Source organism: Rhamphochromis longiceps, linkage group LG7, assembly GCF_057381845.1.
Source record: "Rhamphochromis longiceps isolate RC_006_pf linkage group LG7, R_longiceps_female_GT1.1, whole genome shotgun sequence".
Taxonomy (NCBI): domain Eukaryota; kingdom Metazoa; phylum Chordata; class Actinopteri; order Cichliformes; family Cichlidae; genus Rhamphochromis; species Rhamphochromis longiceps.
Window position 1 is genome coordinate 55723312 of NC_140563.1, and position 21752 is coordinate 55745063.

At 40.4% G+C, this 21752-nt stretch overlaps 2 protein-coding genes across 5 annotated transcripts; both read right to left on the minus strand.

The window, feature by feature from the left end:
- Nucleotides 1-1594: 1594 nt before the first annotated feature.
- Nucleotides 1595-8100, minus strand: lg7h2orf42 (linkage group 7 C2orf42 homolog). 3 transcript variants are annotated; one of them, XM_085414412.1, is made up of 9 exons: nucleotides 7788-8100; nucleotides 6423-7516; nucleotides 5461-5580; nucleotides 5215-5325; nucleotides 4846-4950; nucleotides 3056-3163; nucleotides 2310-2410; nucleotides 2011-2173; nucleotides 1595-1918 (listed from the first exon to the last, which is right to left on the minus strand). In XM_085414412.1, exons 2-9 carry the CDS (start codon nucleotides 7483-7485, stop codon nucleotides 1686-1688), a joined length of 2004 nt encoding a protein of 667 aa, XP_085270538.1. In that variant the 5' UTR covers nucleotides 7486-7516; nucleotides 7788-8100; the 3' UTR covers nucleotides 1595-1685. The 3 variants fall into 3 exon arrangements, with proteins under 3 accessions (XP_085270538.1, XP_085270537.1, XP_085270539.1); XM_085414411.1 differs by having other exon boundaries at nucleotides 1597-1918; nucleotides 5215-5580; nucleotides 7788-8097; XM_085414413.1 differs by lacking the exon at nucleotides 5215-5325 and having other exon boundaries at nucleotides 1602-1918; nucleotides 7788-8087.
- A 2609-nt stretch (nucleotides 8101-10709) lies between these two features.
- Nucleotides 10710-21715, minus strand: LOC146666400 (cytotoxic granule associated RNA binding protein TIA1-like). 2 transcript variants are annotated; one of them, XM_085414420.1, is made up of 12 exons: nucleotides 21518-21715; nucleotides 19643-19739; nucleotides 19295-19393; nucleotides 16935-16989; nucleotides 16711-16798; nucleotides 16118-16193; nucleotides 15866-15971; nucleotides 14624-14722; nucleotides 14456-14540; nucleotides 14195-14336; nucleotides 13900-14045; nucleotides 10710-12257 (listed from the first exon to the last, which is right to left on the minus strand). In XM_085414420.1, exons 1-12 carry the CDS (start codon nucleotides 21541-21543, stop codon nucleotides 12119-12121), a joined length of 1158 nt encoding a protein of 385 aa, XP_085270546.1. In that variant the 5' UTR covers nucleotides 21544-21715; the 3' UTR covers nucleotides 10710-12118. The 2 variants fall into 2 exon arrangements, with proteins under 2 accessions (XP_085270546.1, XP_085270545.1); XM_085414419.1 differs by having other exon boundaries at nucleotides 13900-14048.
- Nucleotides 21716-21752: the final 37 nt, after the last annotated feature.

Sequence of the window (21752 nt, forward strand, 5' to 3'; positions counted from 1 at the left end):
GATGTAAACACATAACTACATAATGGGGGAATCCAGTTTACAGCTGGATATTGCACAATGAACCTGTTAATGTACATGTAGCTGGACTGTGGATTAGAACGGCCAGAAAACCAAGCCATGTTCACAAATGTCACCAGGAAAAGTCAGACAGGCTAGGTATGACAAAAAAAATTCTTAAAAAAGAAAACTCATTTAATACTGGCTGTCTACACCTTAAAAGTTGTCCTTCTGTAACACTGCACTGCCTCCCAGCACAGAGGCTGTTATTAGATTAGGCTGGAAGTCCTGGTCTGACTCCTTGCATGTATGAATTTCCAGTAAAGGCTGGATCTTCTCCAGCGTGCACGATGGCATGACAACAACCATGGACGGTATAAAAGATGGACTGCACTGTGACGTCACTAATTACTTAATTAATTACTTAATTACAAGTTCTGACTCTTAGAATGACCATAATTGACTAAGTAAAATGGATGTTTATTAAACTTATCAGTAAAGCGCTTACTGAGGTCAGAACAGTCGGGTGTTTTCTACAGGACTGGAAGACTTTGTTCAACCGTAGGTGTTCCCCTCTAGTGGCTGGGAGGTGCTTTGCTTTGGCTTCAGTTTTCCAGACCTGCAAACTGCTGAAAGTCAGCTTGTTAAATGGCAGCAATTTATCCTTTTTGCTGACTGTCCTCCATCAAGCGCCTCACACAATTACAGCAGAACTGTGCTTTGACAGTTTGTGCTTTGACCCTGAGGTACACCACTCTGTGAAAGGCCAGCATACTCCTGGTCCCTCACCTGACCTTGTGTACCTGCTGGTTCGGTCTTTGCCTGAGAACCAGCTCTGATCATCAGATCACAAATGGCCTCTTTTAATGTATATGCTGATAATTCGTTTTCAAATGCTGGATTAAATGTTTCTATATATGATTCTGTTTTTACCTGTTCTTCTAAATTTGAGAATCACCAGTTTAATCACGTGACTGAATGATGTGGCTGTGGCTCAGGTGGAGTAGGTCCTCAACTAATTAGAAAGTTGATGGTTCAACCCTCTGCTGGTCCAGTCTGCATGCCAAGTTATCCTTGGCAAGACACTAAACCCTGAGTAACTTCCAGTGCCTTCACTGGGGTGTCAATGTGAGATAGAAAGTGCTAAGGTGAAGGAAAAATGTACTTTTATCAATGAATCAGGCTTAAAGCTCCATATAAGAACCAGATCATCAATCATTTGATCATCTGGACATGACGAAAAGGCCTAAGAATTCATTTCTGAGTTTCCCAAGATGAAAACACAGCAGAACACACAGGGCAGTAAATGCATCTTTTTTTTCCTGATTTTATTTTGCACACTTTTTACTGTACAATCAATTTCAGACTTTTTTCTTATCTTTACAAAGTAAAAAAAAACTGAATCTGTTTCAAAAAATAAACTGTTGATTTTTAATATGTAGTTTAAATATTTTTGCATAAAGGAATACACATTAAAATGAGAACTCCAGTACAGTCTAGCTTTCTACTGATCAATATTATACAGTGTAACACACTTGTTCCTTCACACGTTTCATAATACTTTTATTGATTGATATATATATATATATATATATATATATATATATATATATATATATATGTGTATATATATGTATATTTATTTATTTATGAGTGGGACACATGAGGAGACACATGTCATGCTGTGTTTAGACGACGACCTGTAGAATTTCGACAGTGTTTGTGAGTTTGTGTTGGGGACAGTCTAACTTATTACGGCCTCCTTTCTCTGCTGCGCTCGTTTTGTCGCCGTGTTCGGGCTGGCCGCTCTGTTGGTGGCCAAATTCAAAGCTGATCCTGAGCTCTCCCACGTGACAGCGAGGGAGAACGTCTGGGATCCAGTCAATCACAAACGGGCAGGCCTCCTTCTGATCTGCTGCTCCTGCTCGAGAAACAGCAGTGTAAACATGGCTGTGCAGGCTGACTTCAGGTGTAAAAGAAGAAAAACTAAAGAAAGAAAGAAAAGTTACTCACCGACTTTGAGGAAGGTGCGGAGCTCCATTGGTCGTATCGCCTGCGGCCGATCTGACTTGCATCCTTCTAGTGATTCCAACTCAGGCGGAGGCTCGGGGCAGCGAAAATGTGAGTACGAACCGTCTGCGTTTTTCACAAAACTCTGAGTGACCTCCAGCGGCAGCTGTTGGGCAAGACAAGAAGAAAGAGGTACGAAGTTGTAAGAAGAGGTCTGGGGTCTGCCAAAAAAACCACTAATGAAGATCTTTCATGAAAGAAATGCTGTGTGATTTTTTTTATTTATAGATGCGAGCGTTTACCTCAGGAGTGTCAAAGATGCGTTTGACCTGCATCAGATTGGTGATGTGCCAGGTATACTTGGAGTAAGAGGTCTGAGGAAGTCCATCGTTTCTCACAAATGCTGACATTCACACAAATAAGACAGAGACAGAGAGAGAGAGACGTATCACATAAGTATGAATTTTTGGGCTTGTTTAGCTGGAAGTACCCAGATTCACAGGAGACATTCACAGTTACTGCAAAGGGTTACAAGAGGAGTAATGAGGCGATGAAGGCAGACTTACTACATTTCATTTTTTGAGTATTTTCTTTTCTCTTTAATGATTTGTGAGATGATAAAAATGACCTCCATTGGCTTGAAACTTAAAACCATTTGCAAGGTTTTTGCGTGGCTGTGTTACGATGGTTCATGAGTCACTAGTTTAATATCTGCCATTGTTCTGTAATTTGTAAGATTATCAAGTACTTTCTGGGTGACGAACCAGAACGTCGCTGACATAGTTTGCATCACAATTCACAGGTTACTGCCTGTAAAATGATCATTATGATCTTAAGCACAATTTGAGCAAAGACCCGTTACATGATAATTGTGTGCACCTAAATTCAGACATCACTCTGTTCTGAAGTAGCGAATCTTGTGACTTGTGAGCACACGGACACCTCAACCTGGGATAAGCTCATTGGTTCTTTTCCAGGATGAGCTACATGATGAGCTCAGCTGTGTGGTTTTGATTTCTGTCTTACTTAAAGCCTAATATGTTCCCACCTGTTGTGAAGTTAGGCAGTCTCCTCTTCTTGGATCCGAGCGACAGACGCTGCTGCAGAGCGTTGAAGAACTCCTGAGGAATGTGGTAGACCAGAGGCTCTGGCTTCCCTGATGGGGAAAAAAAGAAACAGTTTTTTTTCTGTGCGCAGTGAGAAATTTAAAGCCTGTCATGTTGCAGAAACATGTACTGTGATCAAGTTCCATACCATAGTACCATATCACCCCAGACTGCAAGCTTACTTGCAGTCTGGGGTGATATGCAAGTAATCACCCCAGACTGATTACTTTCTACCTTTAAATCTACCTTAGGAGATTTAAAGGTAGAATGGGAAAGCCTCCCCCATTCTACTTCTTCTCTCTGTTAAAAGGAAGTTCTTCCTCCCTACTGTCGCCAAATGCTTGCTCATTAGGGAGTCATCTGATTGTTGGGGTTTTCTCTCTCTCTTACTGTAGGGCAGTGGTTCTTAACCTGGGTTCGATCGAACCCTAGGGGTTCGGTGAGTCGATCTCAGGGGTTCGGCAGAGCCTCCGCCGTGACATGCACGGCTCATTTTGTGCACCAGTAAAAAACATATCTATTTTATTTTATTTTATTTTTCACTAAAGAGGGGTTCAGTGACTGCACATATGAAACTGGTGGGGTTCGGCAGCTCCAACAAGGTTAAGAACCACTGCTGTAGGGTCTTTACCCAAAGTGCCTTTAATTGACTGTTGTTGTGACTTGGCGCTATATAACTAATAGTGAATTAAACTGTCGATGTAAACACAGTCGATGTAGAGAGTTTGTATGTTTTCACTGAATAAATTAAATAAAATGGGGACCACTGAATGGCTACCCTGAGGTACCCCTGAGCAAGGTACCGTCCCTACACACTGCTCCCCGGGCGCTGGATTGGCTGTCCACTGCTTCAATAGAGTGAATGGGCGAAATGCAAAGAGTAATTTCCCTACGGGGATAAATAAAGTATACATTATTATTATTAAATTACATAAAAATTAATTAAATCGTTTAATTTTGTTTTACAGCTCTGCAATAAGCAACTAGAAACTGCTATTTTCATCAAAAGCAGAATAATATTTGTGTTTTGTTACTACAACTGTGTGCTCCCCAGTTCCTCAATTTAAAATGTGTTAACAGCGTGTTTGCGCTGCCCCCTGGTGGTTAAATACAGCAAGTACAGCATATTTAACAATTAAACGAGTGAACCGTTCCAAATAAAGGTTCTTTGCATCATTAATTTTTAATAATCTGTTATGTTGTTCATGTTGATAACTTGGAAATACATTTTTGTTGTTGTGATTTGCTTCTTACTGATTTATGGTTTCACTGGATGTAAAGTAACTAAAACATTTATGAATTATGATCAAAAATGTGACAGAGCAACATGGAAGACCCGGCGCAATTATTGGTCAAAAAAGTGAAAGGAGGGTGAAAGTGTTTATTAAGTGTTGGCTAAAGTTTCGTATAATGAGATACTATCTCTGTATCTGACTTTATCTCATTGTATATCTGCATACTGACAATAAAGACATTCTATTCTACAAGGAAATGAATAAGAAGTCTCTGTGAGACAAAAACTCAGGCTTCAGTCTGCTCCAAACACTATGTTTCAAGAACTTTTTTCTACTCGTGGCTCGGTATGATGTCAAACATGAGGATATTTTCTATGTAAAAGTCTCCATTGTACCACCGGAGACAGGTGACACTACTCTCAAAGACGCAAGATTTCATGGCCTAATTTGTTGAAAATACTTTCGTTTTAGTGCTTGAATCGTTGTTTCAACTTTACCATCACACTGGTAGTGCATGGCCAGGTGGATCCTCTCTGTGATACTCGCCAGCCACTGATGAAAGCCCATCGTCACCGTATGCTCATCCACGGCCTGAGTGCTCCCTGAGACATACAAATATTTAGTCTTCAAATCAGATTAAAAAAGAATCCAGACATTTTCCTGAACTAAATGTTAGAATATGCTACAACTGTTATAGTATCTTCTGTGTTCTTTTTGAACAGTGGATCGGGGTAAGTGCTGCAAGATTAGATAGATGAAATGACAACCACAGAGAGAGACGTCTGAGGAGATTTAAGGTTCTTTAACAGACACACACAAGAGAGGTGGAAAGGCTCCAGTGGTGAGACAAGGCAAGGAGGTAGCACCTGGAGCCTTCGGCCCACCAGCACCAGGGGCTTTCCTGTGACCAGCTTTCCTTGGGCAAGAGGCCGACATTCCCTCCTTCCCCACCCCAGAGAGAGAAGCCACTGAGAGGGCTTCACAGAGGCAGCAGGAAATGACAGAGAAAGATAAGACAGGAAGAGAAGTGAGGACAACAGCAGATTTAGAGCAACATCGATGAGCACAATGATTTGTGCTCAGTTTTTCAGAAAGAATTACGATCAAACCACCAGAGACAGATTCATCCAGGTGAAGCTTCTTGGCTCTGGGATGAGAGCCGACGGGTTCAGCCTGCTGCAGAGGTTTCTCACAGGGACTGATTGTTCTACCCAAAACTTTTTGCTGCAAGCCTGAAAGGAAAACCACAAGGAGAGGGACATGCTAAGACATGTGATCAAGCATGAAGGAACAGTTGGCTGAGCTGCATTTGTGGCCAAGAGTAAAGCCGTAAGCTGGTCTGTGGTGCTTTTTATACATCTAGATTGTTTTGGTGTTAGAAACCCAGTCTTGGAGACATCTGCTTTCTCTTGACTATGCTTAAGTTAAATGGCACTTGGAAAAAAAAAAAAAAGCATAATGAGGGGCTTTTTCTTGTGACAGAGTGACACAACCAAGCCATGCTCAAAGTCTTCTCCCATTCTGATGCCCAGTTTGAATGTCATCAAGTCACCTTCGCTGAGTCACTGCCATATGATTGGCTGATCAGACAGTTTGTGTTATAGAGCAGTTGAACAGGTGTACTTCTGAACAACTGAAATATATGGATATTTCTTCACTACTACAAGTCGAGCCTTCTGGTTTCATTGCATTGCAGAAAGGCAGACATACCCACAGCTCAGGGCAACTCACACCAAAACAATCAGAAATGATTTAAAAAAAAAAAAAAAAAAAAAAAAGCATTACAGGTCAGAGAAAAATGTGTAACTCTGATTTTCGCCAAGTCTCTTAGTAAACATCATGTGCATGTACATTCAATTGCTGTTTTTTTAAACAGTATTCCTCTGCAGCCCTCCAAAATGACAGGTTATTATCACTAATATATGTATGTGTGTATCTTTTTGCTTGTTGAGAAGTTTCATAAATAAAGAGACTGGATTCAGTATTCTTGTCTGACAACACTTGAGTACTAATGTAATCCCAGTCTGCTGCCAGGTTCTGTCGAAACTGGTTGAAATCAGCTGGGTTGCCGTACCGCTGGAGGCGTAGTTGAGGAAAGCTGAAAACTCTGAGGCCAGCTTCTCGTCGCTTGCAAATGCACACACGCAGGCAAAGAAGTGAAGGCAGGGCTGCAAAGTGAAAGAGCTGGGAGGCGGCTGAGAGCCGCCTGCTCCGTCCACGCCGGCTTTATTTCTTCTCGTGTTAACCTGGCAGGCACAGTGAAAAATGCTTCTCTCGCTCTTCAAAGCCTCTGATGACGGCCCCCCTGCGCCTACAGTCAGATGCAGCAGCCCCAGTGGATGGTGTGAGTCCGTGTGACACTTCACCACCAGCGTGTCTTTAGAAACGCGCTGCACCAGGGGCCCCGGAGACTCCGTGGCCAGCCGCCACAGCTCTTCTTTGACTTGATCTGAGGCCTTCAAACCCTCCAGGACTGAACTTTTGAACGTCAGTGGGGTGGCACAGCTGCGACACTCTATGGCTTGTTTGATGTGGACACAGAGGCTCTCGGAGGACTGTTTGGCTGCAGGTGACTCGCCCTGATTCGATCTTTGACCCTGTTTGCAGGAAGGCAAAAAGCAGCGGCCCAGGTTGATGCGGGTGAGCAGGGTGGGGCCATCCCCAGTGGCGATCGCAGTATCCGTGGGAACGAGTTCCACAAAGCCACACTGTGTGCCTGTGACTCCTCTTCCCCTGTGACATACCGAGAACACCTGCACACCTCCGCCTGAGCCACTGCCCAGGACCCCTTGTCCCTCCTGCTCTTTCCCACCTCTCACCTCACTGTCGATTATAACTTTAACCACCTCCACAGCACATTTCCTGCTGCTTCTGCCCGTGGATGAAGCATTCCGGAGGGACACCCCACAGGCCTTGTTCTTGCAGCTGAGCCCACGGGTGCCGTTGTAGACCCCACACTGAGGACACTTGCGAATACCCCGCAGGGTGGCCCTTCCCAGGTTGGAGAGGAAGGCAGGAGTTGCGGCTGAGGACTTTCTGCTGTCTCTCTGTTTTGCTGCCAGGTTGGCCTGACTGGTTAGAGTCTGTGAAGTGGGGGTTGACAGGACGCTTGAAAAGGAGCAAACTTCAGTTTCCATTGTTTTTAGGAGGACATGAAGGGATTCAAGCCTTAAAAATTTTTAAAAAGAGGGAAAATAAAATAAACACGTGCATTAAGAATAAAGGGAGCTGTGACTAAATGTTACCAGTAAAACAGTATTTTTGATTTATAATAGTATGAAACTTTAATTGAAATAACACTCAGCCTTATTCATTCTACTATCTACATTGCTTTTTTTAAAGTGCTTTATCATATTTCTGTTTAACCGCTACAGCACCTCTCTATAAACAAACCTCCTATCTTACATATGGTCTTTACGTGTGTGAATGTCCAAACTACCTATAATCTGCCTCTTTTGGTCAAATCCAGCTCAACTCAAACCTCCAAAATCGTCTCGACCGTCGCCATTGCTCCTTACATCCCGACACCCGCATTGCGCCTGTAACGACACTCCCTATTGGCCGGAGACGATCACGTGGTGTAGAAAGGCGGGGACAGAGCGGTTGACTAGAGCTCAGGGCTCTGGGAGGGGACGGCCTCAGGAGCATTGGCTCATGGGGGCTGTAGTTATTTTGAACTGTCGGGTGGACGTCTGTGACGCTTGTGTTGATGAGGCTTTTTATGTTGTTTTGTTGATCATGTTGGTTTTCACATGAAATTAAAGTGCGCCAAATATTTATTAAAGTCCACCTAAAAATATATAGCAAGTGTGTGTTTTAAGGTATATTTTATTTTGTTGTATAGCTTTTTTATGTGTGTGTGCTTATATATATACATATATATATATATACATATATATATACATATATATATACATATATATATACATACACATATATACATATATATATATACATATATACATATATACACATATACATATACATATATACATATACATACATATATATATATACATGTATATATACGTATATATACATATATATACACATACATATATACATATATATATATATATATACATATATATATACATATACATATATACATATACATATATATATATATATATATATATATATATATATATATATATATAGTTAGTTTTTTAATTGGTCTGACAAAAAAGCCAAGGGAGTTTACATGTGCTTCCCACTTTGGTAACTTGCGGATTCAAAATTGCCCATAGGGATGAGTGCAAATGTACACTGATCAGGCATTACATTATGACCACTGACAGGTGAGGTGAATAAGACTGATTATGTATTCATTCATTATTAGAGAGCAAGTGAACTTTTTGTCCTCAAATTTTTATGGGCTAGAAGCAGAAAAAAGTGGAGATATCATCTGAATTTCAGGAGTGGGACCACTCCTCCCTCACCCCCCCTCTGGGCTCCCCTTCACCAATATCTGCTGTTCTCATTTTCATGCCCCCCCCCCATTTTTCCTCTCTTCTCCTCTCTTCCTTTCCTTCATTCACTTCTCATTAGTACATGGGGGTCTGCCCGCCCTAGGAGCCATTGCCAGTCCCCTTCAAGGCCTTCCCCAAACCGCAGCACCAGTTCATACTTCCTCATCCCTCATCGCCCATCGTTACTGAGGATGTGGTCCCAGCTACTGAAATGGGCAAGTGTCAGGATCTTGCGAGTTTGACAAGGGCCAAATTGTGATGACTGTAGACGACTGGGTTAGAACGTCTTAAAAACTGCAACTCTCATGGAGTATTCCCAGTCTGCAGTGGTCAGTATGTATCAAAAGGGCTCCAAGGAACAGTGAAGCAGCGACAGGGTCGTTGGTAAACAAAGCTCGCTCATACACGTGTTGTGTATCTATATAAGATCCCATAGTTGACAGTGCATGACAGAGCACAAAAGAAGACATGAAATCTAAAGAATTGTGTGTAAAGCTCTGAGACAGGACTGTATTGAGGCACAGATCTGGGGAATAGTAGCATCAGGCTGTGGGGATGTTTTTTGTCAGCAGTAATTGGGATACTAGTTGGGGTTGGTTGAAAATTTAATTTGATCCATTTTGGAATAAATATGTAACATGACAAAATGTGGAACAAGTGAAGCGCTGGGGATACCTTTTGGATGGATTGTATTGGACTGAGATCTGGTGAATGTGGAGGCTGTGTAAATACAGTGAACTCATTGTCACATTAGAGAAACCAGTTTGAGATGATTTGAGCTTGACATGGTGCACCATCCTGCTTGAAGCTACCATCAGAAGATAGGCATACATTGTGATGTTGAAGCGATGGACATGATCAGCAAAAATACTAGAGACAGTTTTGGTGAGCCTGTGTAAATTATAGCCTCAGTTTGTTAGCTGACAGGAGTGGCCCATGGTGTGGTCTTCTGCTGCTGTAATCCATATACTTCCAAGACTCTGTTGCAAATTCAGATACGTTCTTCTGCAAACCTTGATTGTAACATGGGGTTATTTGAGTTACTGTTGCCCTCCTGTCAGCTCAGAGCAGTCTGACCATTCTCTTCCGACCTCTGTCACAGACATTATAGAGGCTGCCACTCCCTGGGTACCAGATTCCTTCTCAGACCCTTCTCTGTAAACCCTAGCAGTGGTTGTGTGAGAAAATCCCCAGTAGTTCAGCAGTTTCTGATATTCTCAGATCCACTCATCTCCCACAATGAGGGCATGTTCAAAATCACTTAAAATCACCATTTTCCCTTCATTCTGAGGCTTATTTTGATCTTGAACTTGGTTGTCCTGACCACATCTGCATGCACTGCGTTGCCTCTCCGGCAGCAAGTTGTAACAAGACTACAAATAATGTTCTCCATCTCAGGCTCCACCTGCTGTATAGCATAGACGCCAACAGCATAAATGTGATCTGTTTTAAGTATCAGCACTTTAATGGGACAACAGACCAAAAAAATTTAATTAAAATCACAAAGCATGTTACTGGAGCTTTAACAGAACTTGCTTTGGGTTGGAATCATTCTTAGGCACTGCCTACTGTGATGATTTTCGGTTTAATGAAAGGTAGGTCACTGATAAAGCAGCACAGCAAGGTTTTTTTTTCCGATTGTGTTTAAATGACTGGGGTCACAGTAAACAAAATCTAATCCTTAAGAAGTTGCTTCTGTACCCAAAAACAAACTGTCAGGTGGGGGGAAAACAAAATAAGTTAAGAACTATAAGGTTAAAGGCTTTTCCAGCGTGTCCACCAAGCACGTGAAAGATTGAAATGCTGCACCGCCTCCCAACACGTCCTAGTCATTGTTGCTACTCATTTATGGAATCCACTTCCCCAACCAGGAGAGCAAGCACACTTCCTTAATCATCATGTTGTCTTTATACAGATTCAGTACAGTTGAACAGACTGTTTTGTTATTTACATAAAACAGACTTCCAAATGAAATCACAAATAAACTGGAATGCAAAACAAAACAAACAAAAAAACCCTCTAATGTTTCAAATTTTGTGACAACTTAAGTATTTGTGCAATATTTGTCTGCCTATAAGTAAGATAGAAGTGGCAGTAATCCCTGCATTTTATTGGAGATCATCTAATTTAAAAAATAAAAGTTGACAGTTGACAGCCACTTCATGTTTTAGAAAGAAAACAGAAGATTTTGCGCATCACATGATTAGATGGTGTCACTTCAACATTTCTTTATAAGACAAGAGTCCTGAAATGAAACACAAAAAGGCAAAAGCTCTTTTTACAATAACAGCATTTTAAATTTGCTCAACAAAAAGAAAAAGAAAAAAAAAAGAAAAAAGAAATGGCAGTTCATCTATTAGATTTGTAGCAAAAAAGGGGAAAAAAGAAAAGATGGCATAGTCCTTTCAGTTTCAGGGGAAGATGACCAGGGTATTGTCTTGTGTGTAAAAGCATCAGTTCATGCACACACGTAAGCACACACACACATTTCTTAATCCGCAGATGGGATTCTCTGCCCAGTCCTGTCCGGGATAACAAGTGAAGTAGCGCTCAAATTACTTTGATTTTTTTGTTGTTGTTCTTTATTTTGTTTGCATCCGCATCCTTCCCTCAACCTGCTGGCTCCTTCTACTCAGTGATATCCTACATTTCACAGAATGACTTGACAACACCCTGAGAACTCGCTCGGACTTGTGTTTTACTTTAGCAACTGGACAGACGGACAGTGACATTGATTCTCCAACTGAAAGAAAACTAAAAAAAAACCACAAAACAAAACCCCGTACCCTTATTCAAGACACATCTTGTAGCTTGTAGCAATTGTGCCAACTATTGAGTTCGTCACCTCTTTCGCCCTGGACGATCGTTGAATATTGGTATAAAATCCTGCCCTTGCTCTTTGGCTCTTGGGGGCTGAAAACAAACATTAAAGCAGCTGTTTGAATAGAAATCTAATTCAAGAAAAAGGTTCCTTTTAAACTAAACTGTGGCTGAGCTCAAAATATCGTAGGAGAATTTACATTTGGCCAGTAGTACACCAAACAATAAAATGGGCCCAGGAATGCAAGGTGCATTAGCGATAGCTTTAACTGTGTTAAAGTGTGACTAATTATCTTTACACTTGCACATTTGGGCGGTGAGTGAAGTTTGGGGCTTGTATGGTTGATAAAATGGCGTACCAGCTTCACTAACAAAGTAATTTGGTGAGGTGACAGACAGAGCACTTCTACTGCACTCCTTCCCCAGCAGAGTATCATCCTTGTGGCCTCAGAGGCTTAGAGGGAGACGGACGCTGTGATCAGTGAGTGTGATAGCCAGCAGTACCCATGCCAGCCTGGTTGGTTAGCACAGTCCCGTTGACTCCTTGCCCAGCCTCCACCATGCCTCCATTGCTCATGGCACCCACACCTGTCCATCCAGCACCAGCATGTAAATGACTGCAACAGCACACAAAAACAGAACAATTAGAAAAAATGCAAAATACTGACAACTGCTTATGCTACCCCTCAGCCTCCTAGCAGAAACACCTATGATATCAACTTCAAAATCAAATTCAAAATTTTGACCTTGAGGTCAAGGTCACTGAGGTTCTAACTCATCAAAGATTTTTAGTAGATGGATCTATGGTATCAATTCCAAAAGCTTAGGTGACTGCCTTCTTGAGTTATCGCATTCACAAACTTAGGTGTCCAAGTCACCCGCCCACCCACCCAGCCAGCGGGGTGACGACAATAGCAAATCAACCTTTTATGGCTAAGGGGTAAAAACAAATGCAGCCAAGTAAGACATGAACCAGAGTAAAGATGCACTGATCAGATATCAGCCCAATCCTCATATCACTAGTTTGGGTATTGGTTATTATTCTAATAGTAGACCACTAGTTCCAAGCAGGAAATAAGGTAGCAAATTATATGTTGATCCTGCTGCTGTCTTACACATTTAAAATAAATTAATTAATTAATACTGACAGCTGTCACTGCTACCACTAAGCCTAGTAAATGCAACTATAGCATAAATCTGAGGGTTAAAGCACAGACTACAGCTTATTTTTGATGCATTTACTAGCTGCTGGTATCAGACTGGTGCTCCATATCAGCAGAAAACAGCTTTAAAGCTTTACTCATTTCTAGTTTCAATTAGAACTTCCTTTGCACATAATTTGAGCTGTTCAGATTCCATCAGATGCAGGGATTTCAATGTATGAATTCCAACATGGGTTATTAAAAGGAATACAAGTTATTCTTATGCCAGCATTTTTCAATACTTTAACAGTATCTGAATTGAATTAAATGTGGACTTGCACTGCTCTGCATGTAGCCAAGAAAAACAAAGACAGACTAAAGTCAGACGACAATACTCCATCAGCCTTTTATGAGTGAGGGACTACACTAATACACAGTATAAAATATGGATGTAGCTTCCAGGTCAGAAGAGTGAATGAGCCTTAAAGTTGCATTATTTTTAGCAGGAGATGCTGCTGCAGCAAAAACACTTGTGGTCGTATAAAAGCCTAAAAGGGGAAAACAGCCCCTGTCCAGACCTCTGTCCAGACCTCTGTAAGTACTTTCCTGATGGGTTTGTGGATTCAGTCACTTATTTCTGCTCATGCAGAATAAAACCCTAAGTCGATTTTGGTAATTCCAAGTTTCAGAAAGGACAATTACCCAGCATGCATGTTAACTAGCTAACAACTTGTGAAACTACACTCGCATTGTGTAGCAATGTCTAATCCGTCCCTTGTTTGTCATTTTTGATTTAAAATACCAAGATGGCAACGACAGAACTGCTCAGCAGCTGGAGCCTGAGGCTTCATAACAGGACATCACAAACCAGTGGGTGACAACATCCATATTTCTCACTGTCTTTAACTTTACTTCTGTCTTAAGCAGCCTACTGTTACCTAGGCTTCAATGTGCACTGTGCATTGTAAAGGCTGGTAGAAATTCTAAAGTATCAAGACAACATGAAAAATGTTTAATTCACTGTAATGTAAATAACAGCCCCTGACACAGAAAAGAAACAAAGCTGAGGTGAACAAACTGCTCACTTCTTTTGACTGTAATCATCTTTGGTACTTACTTGTATCCCTGCTGATCCCAGGTCTGTCCATAGACGCTGTAGCTCGGCACCTGCCACCCATTGGGCACATACTGGCCAATCTGCTGTGTGTTACTGTACCACTGGCCCCACTGACTGTAGGGCTGCGCTGCGAAGCTCACTGTGTTCTGCTGACATGCAGAGTTATATTTTAGGAGGCAGACTATCACATTGCATCAAAATCACTCACAAGTACAGTCAGTCTCTCATTTGAATGAGTGGGTGTCATTGTAGTCGATCTGTAATACGTTCAGAATAAAATCTTAAAGGTTCATACCTGTGCCATCTGTACCTGCTGTATGGGACCCTGGACCATGTCTGTAGTTTCTTTACCCCAGTAACACTTAACAACATAGCCCTCTATGGAAGTGCCATTGACAGAGACAATAGCATGAGCTGCGGCCTCATGGGAGTTGAACCTGCACAAAAAAAGAAATAGGAAAAAGCGCAGGCATTAGATTGGATAATATTAAGACACCCTAAACCTAGGTGTGTTTGACAATTTAGACTTAGAAAGCATAACAACAAGACAACTTGCCTCACAAATGAATAGCCTTTCTCCGGGAAAACTCTGATTTCCATTATTTGCCCAAAAGGTGAGAAGGTCTGTCTCATAATTTGTTCTATGAACAGGAAAAACAGTTTTAATGTTGAATGTGTAGGCAGTGCTTGCAGCCCTGCAGCACAGAGGTAAACTGTGACTCACCTGTGAGTCCTGTTGTCACTCCTCCGCAGTAGACTGTGCAGTTGCTGGGGCTTGACTGGTTCACCACCTCATCAAAAGATAGCTGCTTGGTATTGGTTGCTAAAATGAGAAAAGAGAAAGACAAGGTTTCTTTTTTAATTAGCTTCGTTATCAAAATGTTTTCTTGCAGCATATTTGCTTTGGGCTAGTTTATAGTGCTAGTGCATTTATATTCATTTTGAAACAGAACACAAACCTGCTCCAACTTTTTTTTATTAGCCAAACACAGAAGAAACAAATCTGAACATTTAGAACTTTTATATTCTCGGGTTTTACCCTTTTTTTTTTTTTTAAGGGACTGTTGAAAAATATGCTTAGCAGCAACTTTAATTAAAAAACAAACAAACCAAAGAACCAAAAACAGACATGATTCCTATTGAGCAGTAAATAAGACCTGGAGTATCTTTGCACTGTTCGCACCAGAATACCCCTCCCCCAACCCTTGTTAAAAAATAGTAGTAGTAAATAAAATAAAAAAAATACAGATGCTGTTTCAATATCATGCAAATATTTATTGTTTCCCATATTTAGACAAGTCAAGTGTTGCTTTATCAATAAGCTATGGGCAGTTTTACAAGAGCACTTCTATTTGCGGAATGCCTCTCACTGGCACTGGCACACCCACTATGAGTGCTCTTCTTATTACCTTCTTGTGCATGTCCGCACGGCTTCCCTGACTCCTATTTTCAGGTTGCATCTGCAAGCAGGAACTAAGGGACGATCATGCATTCAAGAAGTTATCAAACTATATTTACACACTGCCTATTATTATGTAATGAGCTACAACCAGAAGTAGGTGGTGGTAATAAAAGTACAAGCTTTTACCAACCATTAAAAAACAAAAACAGAAGCACAGCGGACGTATGTAGTGCGGGGACACGACACAATATCATACAAAACCACACACATGGTCTGTTTGGTCTGACACACGCACGCACAACTGAACTCTTCAGCTGAAAACTGCTGGTTTGGAGCTGGAGACTAGTGTTTCTCCATAAGAAACATGTTTCTGGTTAGAATAGAAACTGATGTCTGAGGTGGTGACACAGGTAAGTGCAAGCAGTGAGAAAGGGGCTTTAGGGAGCGATATAAAAATAGCAGCTATATTGAAAAGCAGTCCAGAGATGCACAAGAGGATTGACTTCAAGAGAAAAAAGAAGGGAAAGAGAAAAGAAAATCTCCCAAATCTTCATTCTCACTCACTTTCACTTGTAGTTTTTGGAGCAGGCTTCCTTGTAGCCCAGTTAGTCCTGATCTGCCTCCCTCCCAACCACTGTCCTCCCATCTGCTGAATGGCGTTCTCTGCATCCTGATTACACAAAGCAAGCACAGAAGAAAAAAACAAGACATTTGTAAACATTATCAAATACAATATGGAAATCCTGTCTCTGACTTAAGTGAAAAATCAGAACCTGTTTCTGACTCCTCTAACACGGTCATAATTTACACACTTACCCACTTGTTGAAGAAGGAGACAAAGCCATAGCCTTTAGATTTACCTGTGGCCATGTCTTTCACCACCCGACAGTCCCTGCAAACAAATGAAACTCGGTCAAAACAAGCAGCTTGAAAGACTGAGACCTATAAAGAATATATTTTAACCGAATATTACCAAATATTGACCATGTAAAGCTAGCATTTGCAGCACATTAAATCATTTTCCTACAAGAGTCAGAGCCAACCAGTGTTCACCTTCCCTGATTCATATGGTTTCCAAAAATAAAAATGTATCAAGTGATGGTCCAGCACTAGAACTACTGAGGAATGGGCCTCACATTTTCAGCAATAAATTCCAGCATATTTCCATGATGCTTTCCTCCTTATGAAAGCACCAGCAGATCTGGTTAGATTAGTGCGAGTTTACCAACTATTAAGGTAGTGTTTGCTAATACCTACAATGGCCTTTACACCATATCTATTAATTCATTTCACAAACCAGTGGAAGTCAGACTGGGTGACACAGAAGCACTGGTTACTAGCACATTCTCGATTGTGCTGTTTTCAGCTCACAAATTTCCAGAAACTAAATATCACAAGAACACACTTACGATATTTTTCCAAATGGAGCAAAAGCTGCTTTTATGTCATCTGTGGTGATTTCAGGACTTAGATCTCCAACAAAGACATGGAAGTGACCTTAAAAAAAACAAAGAAAAATAAACATAACACAGTAAAACACAAAATTCATTTATTTATTGACCAATGTTCCCTGTTTAAAAAGCTAAGACGACCCCAGAGAATACTGTGCAACCACATCACCAGTTTTACTCACTGCTTGTGTCTTTCTTTTGACTGGTTGGTGTAGTAGCCCAGTTGACCTTGACTTCCTGCAAGAGAGAAAGATGCAGAAAGCGAGGAAGAGGACAAAGGTGAGACATGTAGCGCGCTTGTGGAAGGAAGGAAGGTTGTTTTTCTGTGATTAGAGGCTTTTTCACACACCACTTTTACTTAGGCCACATTTTGTGATTGAGAACTTTTTTTATATAAATAAGATGATCTCTGTATGTCACATTTGGGTTCTTAAAGCACCAACACAAACTGATTTATCCATTGCCATTTAATTTTATACACCTTTGCAGTAATTAATACACAGTAAAAATACAGTGGCGTACACAGAGGGATATCAAGATTTCACCTTCATAATCAGGAACATTTCACTCTCAGTCTAGTAAAAATTTGGAGCAAAACTGTAGGAAGTAAGGTCCAAATAACAAGGGACTTACAAACAAGTGATTTTTACGAACTTGTTATACTCCTCAAATGGTCCTTCAATACCTGTTGAGGATAAAATATTTTCAACTGAATGTATTTTTCTTGGAAGTAGCTCTTATGTGGATTCTATGTGGAAATAAGTTTGCAAAAGAACACACAGCAGTAAAGATGTAGGGGGACAGAAGAGCATCAATCAAATGAGATCAGAGAATGTTACATGATTACACAGCAGGGCCACGGTAAATTAATTCATACACAGATGGAAACTCACTTAAGGAACATCGGCATTTAAAAACAGGCACAGCATGGAGCATGAAATGACAGTAAAAGGCAGCACTGTGTTTATACCCACTCACATACTGGATTTCACTTTCTATGTCAGACACTGTACTGTAACCTACAGAGCCCCTGAAATACCATATGGTGACGTTTACGAAAAATAATATAAAATTTAAAAAAAAGTTTTCGTTAAAATAAAATAAATACATAAATAAATGTATTTATTAGCCAGGAATTTCTGTACCTTGTATATACGAGACACACTTAATGTTATGGGACTTCAGGAGTTCTGTAATAATTCAAAACAGCTGAAAAATAAATAAATAAATAAAACACTGTATTTAAAGCTTCAGTGACCACATTTATGCACTTTCTTCCTTTTTGTGATTTTCTAGTCTAAGGTTAAAATTCTAGCGCTTCCATTCTATACATGAGCCGTAACTATGGCGTTCAATTAAATTGTTACTGGCCTTGAACTAGAATGAAAACTTCACCCAACAGTGTGTTCAGACCAAATGTGAAGTAAAGATAAATATAAACATTGTGGAAGCTACATATTTGTGTCAAACAAAGGCAAAGACATTAGTTACAAAATTTATAAACTCTGGCACCAACTTTGCTTTATGCTCCATCACCAAAGTATCAGCTGTTGTTTCTCCTGATTACACTAATTAGCAGAAATGGGGGATAAGCTTAAAGTCACAACACAATTTGAGTCAGAGTGAGAGAGAGAGAGAGCGAGAGAGAGAGAGAGAGAGCGAGAGAGAGAGAGAGAGAGAGAACAGGACTTGAAGTAAAGTAAGAGAAGTGACTCTACTTCCTGGTGAGGTCTGAAATATGTTTCTGTCAACTGCATCTAGCTGACAGTGAAAAGTTGGACACTTTATTCGTGTGAGTAAAGTCAGGAAAACATCTGTTTGGTCTGAACAAACAATAGGTGGCAGCTCTAGAACATAATTGACACATCAACTGTTGTCCCACTAAAATTTGATTGATAGATTTTCTCATTTTTCATTCATTTTCATTTCATCTGTAAAAAATAATTGAAATAAAAAATAAATTATTTATTTAAACAAATTAATAACCCAACTGGTAAAATTACTAAAAACAAATTAACAAAAAGGTCATATCTTTGATGTCTGTATCAACAAAATATCGAATTAAATATTATTTAACTTTCTGAGAATCTCAAAATACTCTACCGCTGTTAATCTACCACAGTGAAAAGAATATGCCATTAAGTCATTTTTGCATCTAATTTCTTTGGTTTGCATGATTTGCAGTCACTTCTTGATGTGCAGCTACTGATTTGAGTTAATTCCACACAACCAACAGAGCAGCAAACACACAAAACCAAAAGCTCACACTGTTGAGAACCAAGACTACATATTTTTAGGATTCATAAAGTTCACAACAGTAAGATTACACAGATCAGTGCTTAGTGTTCTCACCCTGGTCATTTCAGACTGTGCACAGAAGAATGGTTTGCACAGGGGAATTAAACAAATTAAGTGAAGTGGAGCAGGAACAGGGCAGTGTGATAAGGTTTAACAAGATACAAGTTTCTCCACACGCTTCATTTCAAATTGTGCCCACCCAGCCTTGACCTAGTTGACTCACCCAGGAGATACGATAGCTTACCTTACCCAGAATTTTCCGACCATTCATGGCTGCGATTGTGGCAGTGGCATGTCTATGCTCATAAAACTCCACAAAGCAGTACGGATCGTGACCTGCTGTCTGGGTTGGAGAGGAAACACATAAGTTATGTTACTGTGAGCAATATGAAAGCTTGAATAATTATGGTGACGTCATTGTTAAGCATTAAATTGGGAGGATGCAACACCAATGCAAAATGGAGAAAAAAAAAGGATGAACATTACAAGAGTCAAGCAAGTAGCTAAACCAGATTGCAAGGGCTGAAAAGAAAATGAGAAGAAAAAGAGTTACGGAAAAATAAATAAATAAATAAAATAAAAAAAAACTCACATCTACTATCATTTTGCAGCTTTTGCAGGGTCCGATTTGGCCAAACAACTCCAAGATGAGTGCCTCGGTCACATCCCGGGACAGATTTCCCACATACCTAGATGCACAAAAACAAACAACAGACGGGAGACAGTCAGTGCTGGCTAGTTTTTCAAAGTAGCCATCGATGGCTGGTGCAGATGCTCTAACAGGGCAACAGGGTTTCCCTTCTCTAAAAGTTTACCATTGTTAAAAAATTAGCCCAGGGAAACATCTTTCCTAATCCATTTTTAACCTAACTCCAGAAAATGTTTGAAGCATCACGTCAGGACACTGTAAGAAGTTGTTGTTTCCCATTTTTAGCACATTCATATCAGCCTCACCCTCATTACCATTACTGGAAATACTTTGTTTCGTTTTAAATAAGGGAGGTTTCTGGGTAGACTGTGCAGGAGGCCAGACGCATCATAACAACTTGATAGATGTGAATTCGCTGGACCATTACATGTGTAATTCCTAGACCAGAACAACTCAGCAAATCACAACCACATACCACGCATTCATCCAATCCAACTGTATAGGACATATGCATTATCGTATACCCCTCCTTTGGGTACGGTCTAGAAAATTTCAGACAGGTGGAGGTGATTGCTTTCTTGTAATTTCTTGGAAAAGATAAAAATAACAAGGCGGTACATGTTTCCATAAGATGGCAAAGCAGCTGACATGATCATGTTTCGATAAAATACAATCACTGATTACATTCTGTGTTGGGATAAATATTCAGTTAAAATATTGCCACAAGCTAAAATGACAAGTAATTGTTATGAAATTAAATTTCTCTACTATGAAAGCATTCCATATCAAATACACTTCAAAATACTGGTGTTTTTTTGGTATGATATCTTGGATTAACGCTGAAGCCCAACAAGGATCAATTTAAAGCTTTTTACACACTGGAAGATGGTTTAATCTCTAAAAATATATCATACTTACTGAGCTGATAAAAGGGTTTGAATTTAAGATGACGACTTACAGATTAAAACAATAAAAAAAAATAAACAAAACAATATCAGCACCAGACACCACTACTAGTCCACTTGTAAGGCTCCATTAAATGCAAATTTGAACGCTATTTATGCTTAATGATTCTGTAATCAGAGCATTTAAATGTCAGCCAAAGAGTAGGGAGAGGTTTAAATAAAGAAATATCAACCATGTCTTTTAAATAGAACTGTTTTAAATAGAATTAATCTTCCCCAAGGTAATAAAAACCCGTTTTCATAATCAAATCAACATTGGCTGACACCATGTTAACACTTAAAGCATCAAACGCATATACATATATGTACAGTTTCCTGGCCTATACAATGGTGACTCTATCAGGGTGATGGCACGTCGAACTCCATTGAAAAGCCAGCTAGTTTAATGTCCTTCTGCTTATTGCAACACTTTACAGCGCTATAGAGAAGTCTCTGGTACATTTAGCGAGTCTCCCCAAGTTACTACTTAAAGTGTCGTTCACTAAGCATACCAACAGTTATTTATTTTAGAAACAATTCAACTTTCACGCCGTCTTATTCTCAGCAAGAAACGTGAACGGACGCGTTAATTTGAGATTTTTCTGGAACTAGCTAGCAGGCTAGCATTAACCAATGTGTCGACTATACCAGAGAAAGACCGTTACCATGTGTTTAGATGTTATAAACGCGTTGTTATGCTACGTTTAACAAAAGCTTACACAAGACATTCAACTGTTATTATATAGACGGGAGCCTCCAATGTGCCTGTCCTAAAGAAACAACCGCTTCGAGACCGGAGTCAGCCCTGGAAACTGCCGCTGAGCATTACGTGACGAACACAAGCGTTTAGCTAACGATAAAGGCATACACTTACAGGGTTTTGGGCTGGTCATCGTCCATTCTGTTTCAGTTGCTGGCCGAAAACAAGTCGCAACCCCGAGTGCAAATCCACGACTGTCGCGGGCAGCTGCCGGTGACACTGTCAAGTTATTTTATTGCGAACTGGTTTATCGCCGTTGTTAGCTCAAGAGTGAACAATGGGCAGCCGACAAAGATGGCGGAGCAACTGGAGGCCGACGCGAGTCCCGCATGCGCAGTAGTTCAGTCCA